Source organism: Sardina pilchardus, chromosome 11 (assembly GCF_963854185.1).
Source record: "Sardina pilchardus chromosome 11, fSarPil1.1, whole genome shotgun sequence".
NCBI classification, from domain to species: Eukaryota; Metazoa; Chordata; class Actinopteri; order Clupeiformes; family Clupeidae; genus Sardina; species Sardina pilchardus.
In genome coordinates this window covers 29282878-29296232 of record NC_085004.1, presented here as the reverse complement: position 1 = coordinate 29296232, position 13355 = coordinate 29282878, and the positions used below count along the sequence as shown (strand labels likewise).

General features: G+C 47.9%; 1 protein-coding gene across 2 annotated transcripts in view; it reads right to left on the bottom strand.

The window, feature by feature from the left end:
- The window catches only part of LOC134095359 (SH3 and multiple ankyrin repeat domains protein 2-like), a 152090-nt gene that overhangs the window by 8483 nt on the left and 130252 nt on the right, over positions 1 to 13355 (bottom strand). The window contains exons 17-22 of one of the 2 annotated variants that reach the window (XM_062548826.1): positions 11726 to 11861; positions 10860 to 10940; positions 6580 to 6639; positions 6075 to 6196; positions 5475 to 5574; positions 1975 to 4429 (exon numbers count right to left, since the gene is read on the bottom strand). In XM_062548826.1, the coding sequence (XP_062404810.1) occupies positions 1975 to 4429; positions 5475 to 5574; positions 6075 to 6196; positions 6580 to 6639; positions 10860 to 10940; positions 11726 to 11861 (2954 nt within the window). The remainder of the gene's footprint in view (positions 1 to 1974; positions 4430 to 5474; positions 5575 to 6074; positions 6197 to 6579; positions 6640 to 10859; positions 10941 to 11725; positions 11862 to 13355) is intronic. The other variant, XM_062548827.1, reaches the window with a different exon arrangement.

The following is a 13355-nucleotide window of genomic DNA, read 5'->3' as shown; positions in this document are numbered from 1 at the left end:
GCACGGCAGCCCGCGCCCGAGACGCGCGCGTGGGTGAGCGCGCAGGACAGGACGGGACGGGCAACCCCAACCCCCCCCCCCCCGCTGATGGCCAACGCTGGCCTTAGGTCTCGTGAGTGGCCAGTGCGGGCGCGCGTGCCAGGCAGCGTGCCGCGGAGGGGCCGGCGGTCGGACGGAACTCTCGTGTGGGTTGGTTAGCAACCCCACAACAACTCCTCGGGCTGGGAGGTTGGAGCCTTCTCTAATCGGACTGACACTCCAACCAGGCCCCACGGCAGCCATCATCGGCATGTTGCTAGGCAACTGTTTCGTTCACAGGCGGAGCACACACACTAATCTGAGAACCTTTGGAGGGGAAAAAAAAAACCCTTGGTGCTGTATGCTGTACTTGTCATTGAGTTGTGGTGTCGAGCGCTGATTAAAGCAGGAGATTAGAGAGTCCTGGTGCCCCTGGTTCAGGGTGAATGGGAGAAGATAGGATGACGAGTCCTTCATCTCCTGCTGTCAATCAGCATGGGTTATCCTATCAGGCCACAGGCCACCTCACATCAGCCTCATCTTCACATGACTAGAGACCCCACATGATCTCAAACATGAATGCCTGGGTGTTGGAAACGCCACTCTTGCGTTTTGTGACTTCTCGTAAAAAAAAAAAAGATACAGTAATTTCCAGTGTATTATTAAGCCATAACCAAACCATATTAATACCATATTAACTGCCCCCTTGTATTAACCTTATAGCTGAAGACATTTAGCAAAATCAATGTACAGCATAAGTCGCGGCTAATAGCTGGGAAATTACAATACATATAAAGTAGGTATTTTCATCAAAGCTAAATAAAACCATACTACAGTACAAAAGCCTGTTGACCCATATCCTGCTGAAGGAAATGAAAATTCTGTCATGAAGCGTCGAAAGAAAAAACTACACTGATTCAATTCTGTCTGTGCTGCTGCTGTTGAATTAACATATTCACAACATATGAAAGTAAGAAAAATTCTTCATGAGTAAAAACAGCCAAAAAAACCCCATTATAAACCTGCTCACTGGCTCACATTAGTGATCCTGCAGTTACTGTCACCCCAAACTTAATCCGTACAATACAACTTTAATCTGCAACAACCATGCAGCGGTGTACTGTACTCTTGCTGACCCTACATGCCATTATGAGCCGACTCTAGTCTAGAGCATAACAAAGAGGAAGAGAAAGAGAGAAACACGAGGAGGAGAGAGAAAGATGGAGAGATGGAGAGATGGATGAGAGTGCAAACGACCCTCTATTTCTCTGCTCTACACCTGAGAGGTTAAGGACAGACCACTTAATGCAAAATGCATGTGATCTGTGAATAATTGAACCGCTCCTCCTTCATGCAAGACAGGGATTTAGAACATGTGGGCTTCAGGCTGTGGCTCCATCCAAGAGTATAAATGCATGTTTACGGCCTCACTTAAAAAAAAAAAAATCACTACTGCTAAAATAAACATTTTAGGAGTAATGGTCTCATTTTAGTCATTGGCCTCAACAACTCAAAGCCAGTATGATCTCAAAGGAAAATATGACAGAAAATCATTCAGTGTTGTCCATCCATAAACATGAGCAGTGATATACAATGTTCAGAAACTCTCTACCTTAGAATATTAACACATCTGAAGCCCCACTGTAGCTGAGTAGGACATAAAAAGAGTCTAAGGACATTTACAGTACTCTGAAGAAAGTCAAGAAGTCACATCTCCATCAAGAGGTCTAACATCTACATATGCATGTCCACTGTGGATCAACTTGCACCACTGTCACTTCTAACGGCATCATATCAATATAGATGGATCACTGTAGTAGATCAACATATACAAAACAAAAGTCAAATACCAATACACTCATACAGCATAATTAGCATCCCTTTTGAAAGCTAAAGGTTATGCAGTGGCATGAGGATGCCAAATACAAACACATAAAAGACCTGAGGCTGCATTACCTTGATCCAAAGCACCTGGATCCTGTGGGCGAATCCAGCACCTCCCCTGGTTTGGGCGTGCGATCCCTGTTGATATGCTGTAGGATGGAGCTGAGCTCACTGATCATGTTGGCTTTGGGGTCCGGCAGCGACGAGGGGGGACTCCTCAGCTCCGGGGGGTCCCCCCAAAGTTTGGAGCTCCTCTGCGTGGGGGTCTTGGGCGGCTCCGCGCCACCAGGGGGCGGCGGAGGGGCCGAGGGGGGCATCCCGAAGGACTCCAGGCTCTCCTCGATCAGCGGGTCCCTGTAAAGTGCGTTGTTTTTGTTGATGATGGGCTTGAGTTTTGGCTTGGGGGGCACCGGGGGCCGGTCCACCAGGAAGGCCTGTCCGTCTGCATAGACTGTGCAGGTGTCCAGCGCCTCGCCGCCCTCCGACGAGAGCGTGGAGATGCTGGACACGGTGGAGATGGTGCTCGTGGTCTCCAGGTGGGGGTCCCCGCTGCTCCGGCTGTCCACCTCCTCGATGCCCGAGTCGGTGACGTGCTCGAAGCTCTCCGGGGGCGGAGGGGGGTAGCCGGGGGGGCCGCCGACGCAGTTCGAGAGGCCAACGGGCCGCCTGTGATCCGCGCTGACCGGAGGGGGAGCGTGGGGGTGGTAAGGGGGTAAGTGGCCGGGCCCTCTCCCGTTCTTGTTCTGTAGCTTAATGAGTTCGGCGATAGCCCCTGCTTGGTCCTCGGGGATGTCGATGCTGTTCGCGAATTCCAAAGGAGGCGGAAGTGGATCAGCGAACTCAAACTCCTCCTCGATGTCCACCGAAGGAAGAGGCGGTGGTGGGATGTGGAAGGGGAGCTTGACTGGCTCGTCCACCGAGCTGATGGTGATGATGGTCTTGGGATGGGCAGGGGCCTGTGGGTTGGTGCCGGGGGCAGCCGTCGGACCAGGGGCGCGGGCAGATGCGGGGGACGACGGCTTGGCATTGGGGTCCCTCAGCTCGGCCGGGGTGCTGTCCTGCCCTGGCGATCCCTCCTGCCCCCCTCGGCCGTTGCCCTCCTTGGACTCGGCCTGGTCCCCCGAGTGCACCATCAGCAGCCCGGCCGACTTCTGCTGCGACGTGTCCACGATGTCGACGAGCATGTTCTTCTTCTCCTCCGCCGACGGCTTGTTCTCCTTGGCCCCCTCCGTCTCGTACTTGGACTCGGTGTTCTGCCGGCGCAGGCCTCCTCTCCCGGCGGGCCGGCCCATGGTGGCGGTGGCGGCCGTGTAGTTGGCCTCGATGCTGGAGCGCAGCTTGGTGTCGATGAAGAGGGGCTGGTGGAGGTCGGGCTTCTGGGGCTCGTTCTTGGGCGGGGGAGGCGGCGGCTGGCCCTGCTCCTTCATGGCCCTGTCGCGGGCAGCTAGGGCCAGAGCCAGGGGCGAGTTTGGGTCCAGGGCTTTGCCCGTCACAGGATGCAAATAGCTTCCGCCATTGGAGCTGTAGGTCTTCACAATAGGGAGGCTAACAGGGCTGTCCAGGTTGGGGCAGTTGCCTGTGCGTGTGTTGAGAGGCTCTCGCACAAGGGTGGGCTCGGGGGTGTTGAAGTCCGTCACGTTACCCCCTCCGCCACCACCGCCTCGTCCTCCTCCCCCACCCCCGCTGGGAGACAGCCCCAGCAGGGAGGCGGGCGGCGCCATGAGCTTCCGTAACCGCTCGTTGTTGCTGAACATGCCCTCGTCGATGGACTTGGACTGGCGCAGGCGTGGCGTGGGGGTGGGGTTGGGGTCCTCGTCGCCGAGGTCCGTCGACAGGAACGCCGGGGAGTTCCGCCGGGCCTCCAGCCGCTTCTCGCGGTCCCGCACGGCCCCGGCGATGGCGGCGGCGAACGGGTTGCTGAGGTTGGCCCCTTCGTCGGGCCGCAGCTGGCCCGCGTGCTCCGGCGTGGTGGGCTCGATCTCCATGCTGCTGCCCTGGCTGCTCTTGCCGCTGCTGCTGGTGGAGGGCTCCTTGATGATGATGGTGGGGATGGGGATGGAGCAGGTCTTCTCCGGGCTGTCCTCCACGTTGGGCTGCTTCACCAGCATGCCCTTCCGCCGCGCCGGCTTGGCGGGGATGTACGGGTTCTTGTTGCCCACCTCCGAGTAGGGGTTCTCGGGCACGGGCGAGCGCGTCCGGTTGCATAGCGTCTGCTGCTGGAGCGAGGAGTGCTGGAGGCTGAAGTGCTCCGAGCTCTGCCGGTGGTACGGCCGGTCTCGGCGGATGGTGCCCAGGTTGGGGTCCGACCGGTTGGGATGGCCCCTGCCGACAGAGTTCTGGGTGAACCCCGGCTGCGTGGTGTTGTACCCTCGCGGCGCGGGGCCACTGGGCGAGTTGTACCCAGGAGGCGATGGAGGCGACATGCCGGGCGGAGGTGGGATGTCTTCCGAGGTGTCGGGCATGGAAAGGCTGCGGGTGAACTTCAGCAGAGGAGGCGTCAGGAACTGCTTTTCCTCCTCAGTGATTCCTGTGAAGACAGGGCAGATTGTTTATTACATCCAATTACCAAGCAGGGCCTCAACCATATGTCCTCAGGCGACCTCCAAACTGAGCCACGACACTGATGAACACTATCTACGAGTCTAGCAGCGCAACATAAGAGATGGGACAGTAGCCCTGAGTGGCCTCCAGTCAAATGACTTCATCCTTGGTGCAGACAACAAACGTAAATTCTCTTCGTCTTAACGCTGCCTCACCGCGCTATTAAAGCGACGCCGCGAGACATTGGCATAAATCTCGGCGGAAAAACACGAGCGCTATCGCCCGTCTCTCCCGTTCGCAGCGCTGCACCTGCTCTGGCTCGCACGCCGCCGCCGCCACCGCCGCGCCAGAGACGGCCAACGAGAAACGAGCAACCTGGCGCACCGTCTCCGTCTGAGCAGGAGGGAAACGCGTCTGAGTGACTCTCCCCCGGGAATAGGACCAAATATAGAGTCTTATAAACACTATGAGGAATATTAATCCAACAATCGCCCGCCTCGGGCCAGAGACTCTCAAAGGCAAAGCGGAATTTAAGGACCATGAATTAAACGAATTACCATGCATTAAAATGCACTCAGCGATCGTAAAGAATGTCTCTCAGCACATGCATAATTAGTTATAATGGCCCATCTCAAGAATTCAAAATGGCAGGGAGGATCACTCTAATTTAGTGATAATGGGACATAATGAACTCAGCTGAGGCTATGCTACTGTTCTGGGCACTCAACTCAAAATTGATCGCAAAATGTTCGTTTTTATATCAATACTAATCACTTACCAATGTCAGATGCATGAGAACCGCAGTACAGCGACTACAGATGTGATTTTAAAAGGGGACATTGACTACATTTACGTGGGAGTTTCTTTCCTGACTATATTTGGTGATTTTACTGTAAATCACTGCTGGCCACAGGGTTCAAACATGTATATACCAGATGTTTTATCACTTGTGTGCTCATCCCTTTAGAAAGGACAGACTGTACTGCCACCAGTATTGTTCGCTGTGTTATGTGTGATGTGTTTTCTCTCACCTATAGACTTCTGCTTCCTCATGGTGCCCCGTGGCACGCCCAGGTACGGCCCGGGTACCGTGGGGGGCACTACGGCTACACCCTGCCGCTCGTAGAAAGACTGCAAGAAGGAGTGGGAACACAATGTATGTCACTGTCTCAAATGTTTTCATTTGATGTCTGTTGCTGTTTTTTTGTTATGATTATTCTAAAAGAAACATGTAAATGTCATGACAATTTCCAAGTTGAATGAAAATGTTTCTCTGTAAACATATATGAAACAAAAAGGAGTGGGCACATTTACATTACAGTACAAACATACAGTACCAGCCTTTCCTAAACAATCAATCACTTGGATTTTCTAATCCTTGCTAGCCTGATGTCTTATTCATGGGTTTCATGTCCCTTTCTACAGGTGTATACAATCAAGCACCTAGATTATGAATGCAGACTGTATGGTGCTTGATTAATACACCTGTGGAAGGGGACCTAATTAAACCCATGAATATGGCAGTGCTACTCAGTGTCTATATCTGTACTGTATGGGAGAACTTTCTTATTTTCTCTTTTGTATATTTTCATTCAAGACAGTCCATCTGGAGGGCAGTTGAGGGGACTCACACTAAAGTCAGTGGGTGTGGCCAAACAGCGGCTGCTGGGGCGTGGCTTAATAGTAGCCACTCGCATGTCCACAGAGGAGTTGTCACGCATGGCATTCTGGGAGGGCACCTCGTCCACTTTATCTGGAAGACACGCACAGCACAGCAAAGGTGAATAATAAAGTGACCAAAACAAATTACTCTCTAAAATAAAAATCTAGAAAATCTTAATCTTGAAACGCCCAAAAGCCAGTCACATCATATCTGTTTTAATCCGACACAAACAGAAATGAAAAAAGGAAGACAGACATAAAAGAAAACAGAAATAATACAAGTAAATAAAACCAAAGTTGAACCGATTGTGGACAGCCCCCAAAGCCGTGCAAGCGTTTTAAGTGTTGAGTAATTCTTATTCTTAAAAGTCTTATTTTTAGCCACTGCCGATGAGCCACATGCTAGGACTGTTTCTTCTTATTTTTTTTTCTTTTGTCTTTTTTTGGAAAGCCTCCATGCATTAAGATGATTACTTAGTGTGACTTGAAAAACAATCCTCTTCTTCAGACCCTCAATATTAGAAGCCTGAGCATCTACACAGAGACGAAAAGGAGGAAGAGAAGGAGGTTCAGTACAGGACATGTCTTGCACCCAAATCAGGATACACACACGCACCTGCACACAGACACACACATAACTATAATGCATATACACACATGCATACAAAACAGCACAGCCACAACACAGACATAACTACAACACACACACACACACACACACACACACACACACACACACACAGGCATACTGTACATACAACATACACATTACTACAATAGACACATAAATACTACATGTTCTACATATACTAACTATACACACTACACATACAAACACATACTGTACCACATAAGGCTCAAACTGACTCAGCACCATTTGACACAATATATGCATACAGTACAACACTAACACCCTCTAAATAAAGACATACTGGCATACATAATTTGAGCTCTACCAGCTACTTCACTCATACATACAGTAACTACACCATACTTGAATACAGTATACAAATACAGACATGGAGGATGTGCATGACTAGATCAAATTCAGCTCTATATTTATCTCTCTCACACACACACAGAGAGACACAGACATGTACACAATACAAATATAGACAGAGGCGTAAGTACTAACTCAGCTCTAACTCCTCTACCTCCCTGTTCTGGCCGTGGCCTCTGATAAAAGAGATATTTATTGTGCTATACTGTACAACGCTTCTTGACTTTAAAGTTCATAGAAAGCGGGGGATGTACAGTATCTGAGTATCATAATGTCTTCCACACTATAAATAGATAACCGCTGGTCAGCGATGTTGGCAGTAATGGCCATGTGCACTGATGCAGGAAGTGACTGTTTTGATAGCAGCTCGGCCTTCCAGGTACATCGCTCCTGTATTAGATTAATGTAACCCCATTACCATGCCAACCATGCATCTTTAAATGAGACTAACACACACACACACACACACGCGCACACTAGGGGTGGGAATTGGCAAAAAAATTAAGATTCGATACTATTGCGATATTTGGGCCAAAATTCGATAATATTGCGATTCTTAACATATTGCGATACACCAAGAATTGCAATTCGATTTTGCGATATATTGCTATTCATGTCTCTCATATTATTCTAAGTCATTACAAAAAATTAGGAAAATAACACTGTTCCACTCACTTTGCAATGGCATGGTGCATGTCAAGGTCCTTACTATTCACTTTTTGTTGAAAACCAAAATACACCCACCTTTTTCGATGTGAAAGTAGTGTAGAGTGTTGTGTATAACAGGTTGTGATTGTGAAGCCATTTTCATTTATTATTGCTGAATTATTGCTAGCTATTGTTGAATGCACAATGAAGCACCACAACACGTGCCCCCCTTATAAGCGTAATAAGCTTATTTAATGTGATCAGAGTAAACCCTGAGTAAACTCGACTCAAATGAAAGTAAAATGGATAATTAAATTATATAATTAAGTATTGCGATACTTTGAGCTACAAGTATCGATTTAATTGTGTGCACAAAATATCACGATACTGAACAGAATCGATTTTTTCCCCCACCACTAGCGCACACGCACACGCACACGCACACACACACACACTGATGCAAAGACAATATTATATTGAGGACCAAACCCAACCACAAACAGGTTTGTTATACACCAAGATATAAACACAGTATCTGTGTAAATCACTTATCAATAATCAAGTTTATTTCTTGGGTGAGCTTTTCTTGAAGTCTTAACCAGTGCAATATCGGAACTTGATGCAGAGTGTGACTCACAAACAGCACAGCATATTCCAAAACTCAGTTTGAGATCCTGCCAACAGACGTCCAGTAAGACCAACACAAATACACAGGTACATGTGCATACACATTCACGCACACACACACACACATATACTTATGAAGCACACACGCATATACACAAACACACTCGTGCACACGCACACGTATACCCACACGCACACGCACACACACACACACACACACACAAAAGTAAGGACTTGACAAAACAACACATGGGCTATGACATTCAATATGGAGGTTTGACCATTTCCCTGAAGTGATGTATTTTTTCTGAGCCAAGAACTGCTCCTGGAATGCACGGCTTGTGTAGGCAGGGTAACTGTACACCTGGGCAACACGTCCTTAAAAACATGAAACTCTGTGCTGGTGTAACTTATTGTTTACACTACAAAAAGATACAAGCAACACATGTGATCTAGGAAGCTTTGAAATAAACAAAACACATCAAAATGACAGAAATGTGAACAGAAAAATCAATTCCTGTAATAACAATGTGTGACCAATGTGAATTCCAAAAATACAAAAAAATTATGTTTATGCTCCACTGATGTCACATGGTGTCGATGATGCCAAACAATGTAGAAAAGAGAACACACGGTGGATAACATTAGTTTGAGCATGCAATTAAAATCATGAATGAATATACATTATGTGGGTTAAACCAGGTACCATGCAGAGGTCAAACAAGTTTAAATGGATGAAAACATAATTAGTGGTTTAAGACATTGGAAAAAATATTCCACTAGAACTTACCACCTTTCTTTTTCCTTAATGTGGCTGGGAGAAGAAGGGAAAGGTCATAGAGCAAAACTTGGAAGTGATATTTTCTCTCTCTCTCTCTCTCTCTCTCTCTCTCTCTCTCACACACACACACACACACACACTCACTCACTCACTCACTCACTCACTCACTCACTCACTCACTCACTCACTCACTCACTCACTCACTCAATGTTACAAAAGAGCCACAGACTCAGTGAAAGCTTAATCAACAGAACACAAATGGAAAGAAGCAATCTCAGGGCAAAGTTGAGACTCATGTGAAATCATGTAGGCGATGGACAACGGAGCAGGGGGTGATTGGATCCCGCAAAGGAGAATAGCTAATGGATACATGATGGGACATGTGAACATGTGGTCCACATTCATGCATCAACAAGTGCATGCCACACATACAGTACAGTATATGGCATTATGTAAAGCTGCCAGGTTCCCTTAAATCTTTACATCTCTTAGACGCAGAAAGAAATTAATCATGTCTAGTTAGATTAAGTTATGTATAGAAACTAAATGCAAATCTGACAACTGCATTGCCAGAGATGAACAGATGACTGAGGGCTGGGATACACTAGGATGGACTGAAACCAGGGATATACTCTGTGTGGAGCACCATTCAATAACTAATTTAAACAACCTGTTTCTTCCATCAGTTAGTAGCAGGAGACATTCCTGTGCAGAGTCCTTAATGGAAGTGCTGTCTACTCTCCTGCAGTCAGACCCTGTTCATCTCACTCGCTAATGCAATGCAGATAAAACAGATATGCAGGTCCCAGGGCCGGTGTCTTCGCTTCACTGACTTAATATGCACATCCACTCTCTGCTAAACACACACAGTCGAGCTCCAATGCAAATGGCCAGACACGGCCCACAGGTACAATTTAGGAACAAGTATCACAGTGGATCATTGATTTGTATTGTTCACACAGACATCAGTGAGATGAGGAGGAAAATTGTGCTGGAGAGGCTTAAGGAGCTGATAGTCTGATTACTTTTTCAAGACCTTGCTGTATGGGATGATAACTTCACAGCACTCACTACTGCCTCCGAATGAATAATGGGAGGGCGATGATCGCAAAGATCATCTGCATCAAGAGACACATGCCACATTTTTTTCTCAGCAAACTGCATGCGTCTAACAACCTCCCTCATTTGCCCATAATAATATAACTCTCCTATAGCAGCTGGATTTGACAGAAACAAACAAAAAAAACGACATGCAAAGGTTCAGGGGTGCATGAACTTGTCGTCACAGCAGCTAAACAATGAAACAGCTCAGTTCTAATGAGTGGAGAGAACAGCCTGTGGTGTGAGGTGCTGTGGTATGAGCAGCTGGCCGAATATTGCACTGGCTACGATGACCTCTGACGGATATGCAGCGTACAAAACCAGATGCAGCACACTGTTGACGTGCAGTCAGTCACACACTCCGGCATCCCCGCTTACCTTTATCCACTATTTGGGATCAGTCATTGACAAAAAGGGTCAAACAAAATCACACAAACGTAAAAGAAAAGTAACAAGGCAAGAGACCAGCATGTTAGAGCCAGGTGGACACCGGGTCTATGGTTCTGTCAGACCAGTGCTGAACGTCATACGTACAGTACGCTAACAACATTCAGATGTAGCATGTTTTGCTTCATGTGTGGCCGATGGAGGCCTTACCTAGTTCTTCCAGCTCCGAGGTCATGGATTTGGAGCGCATGGAGAGTGCGGTGGTGGGCGCTCTCTTTGGAGGTGGAGGTGCTGGGGGGGGGAAATGACGCAGAGACAAAAAAGGGTTAACTTAACACCATCAGATCTGAGCTCAACAGTGCTGTTCACACTTCCTGACTTGGCCTGCTCGCCGCTTCGCCACGCCTGTTTGCGCCGCGCGAGGATCTACTTTTTGACATTTTGTTTACCGCTGCTGATGCCACTGATCCCTAGTAGATTCCCAGAGCTCAACTCTTGCCGCTCGTCTAAATCAAAGTGGGCATTCAGATGGCAGTCGTCTGTGCCCCCCCTGCCCCTGCGTGCCAGCGGGACGGGTGCTTGAGTGTGCCCATGCCCTGCAGCGGGGCCATCACAAGTGCCAGATGCCCGCTCGGCAGCGCTAGTCTGCTCCAGGCTGGAAGGGTCTGCGCGGTGCCAAGCGAGCAGGCGGCTGGGCTTCCTCGCTGAGAGCCTGGCACTGGCATGGGCACGGGCACCGGCCCCGCTGCTGTCTCTGCCCTCCCTGCCCTCTCCTTATTTCTTTATTTCCCTCGGCTGGGCTCGGCTCTCGCTCGCTCCTCACGGAGCAAACAGCCATTTCACAGCTTCACAGGAACCCCTGCACCTTTATGAGGAGCCCACTTAGTGCTAGGGGCTGTTGGCACAGGCAGCTCCGCCATGACCTGACTGACTTCTCTTTGGCATAAAGTTCTGGAAGTATGCAACATGTGGATATATGGCCCGTGCACTTCCACACAGTTGTTGAATGTAAACATCAGTCTTAATCATGACTGAAGAGACAATATTATCATTAAAGACATTTGATTGGTTTGTACCTTTTTTTCGACTGGTGTCATCTGGGGTCAAGTTCCTACTGACTGTCACCACTTTGATGATGAGCCGGTTCCCTCCTTGTCGAATCATGTTGACCACCTGTCTGTGACCCACCTTGACCACGTTGTCCTGGTTGACCTGAGAAGACATATGACATATAACAAGCTGTGCATACACATCACTCTCAGTCCAACCCTGTCCTAAACACACAGATCAGAATCACCGGCAAACCTAATAAGACAGCAGATCCTAAAACATGAATGAATTGAAACAGTAAATCTTAAGACTCTTGCATGCCAGTCACGGAATAAACATGAGCCTTTCCTTGAGCTTCTCACAATGGCAGACGTGCCTGGGCTATGGTTTTGCACAGACAATGGTGTGAAAATGACCAAAACTGCTGAGGCAGGTTTCTTTGACTCAATATCACAGGCAATATCGCAGCTTTTTGCTGAGGGTGTAATGTCCCCTTGTGACTCTCCCCTGGTCTGAAAAAGTCAGAAAATGGCAAAACAATGCATTTGGGCGATGTACAAAAGAACCACACGGTCTTTCAGAGGCAATTTTCAAATAAGCAAAACTTTCTTGATTTTACACTTAGGCGAGTTATATTATGGTCCAGCGCCAATTTTTTTTTTATGTTACAGTAAATGGACCTCTGCATGTCCATTACTTTGTAGCATTTCATATCTTCTTTCTTCCAATGGGTGCATTTGATCTGGATATTTCAATCTTGCTGTACATAGAGATTTGAACCCTGCCAAGCCAAATGTCTGTGCCTGGATGCCTGTACTATGAATAATTCAATTATCCCAGTGTGAAATGGTATGAAGCTGTTGAACAATCCACGCAAACCTAAATGCTTTCAGAGATGCAAAGAAAAGACAATCTGGTCCAACGTTTGTATTGATGTAAGGTCAACCATGTCAAAGACTGCCAAAAGTCTGTTTTGAAAACAAATGACATCAGCCTTTCCAACAGGCCTTTTCCTCCAGCTCACGGAGCACATTACTGCTAATGCAGCACCCGAGACAGGCATAGAGTGCAGCAGGTCATCCTCGCTGAGACCGCCGCTCTCAACAGCTACTGGCGCCATACAGCTATTACCACAGTAGCTTTAGACATTTGTGTTTTTATATTAGGCTCCTCTTTAGGTTATTCGGGACAATGTTTTGACCCTTTTTAAAATGAATTTAGCCTCGGGAAGCAAGTGGTGCCTTGTACAGTACATGAAATGATTTTCACAGCTCATGGAAAAACATTCCACCAATGGCAAAAAAGGCCTGACATTAGTGCTAACGGCTATTTCATAATTGGGACAACACTGAAAATAAATACGAGCCTTAAATTAACTGCATAAACTTAGTCAGCGGGGTGACTAACTGGTTTGCTGGACCAGAGAAAAGCTCCCCGATGCAGATTTTGTAGCAGGTTACTGTGGCTGAAATGCCGCCTAAACCAATGCAGCGTCTGGTGGAAATGTAAGCTCATGCATATGCAATAATCTGCCATACAGAGCTATCCTATTCAGCGTTTAGCCACATACACCTATTGGTTTGAGACATGGATAGACAGACAAAAGAATAAACAGCCAAACATGTTGCTATCTAAATCAAATCAGAAAGATTTACA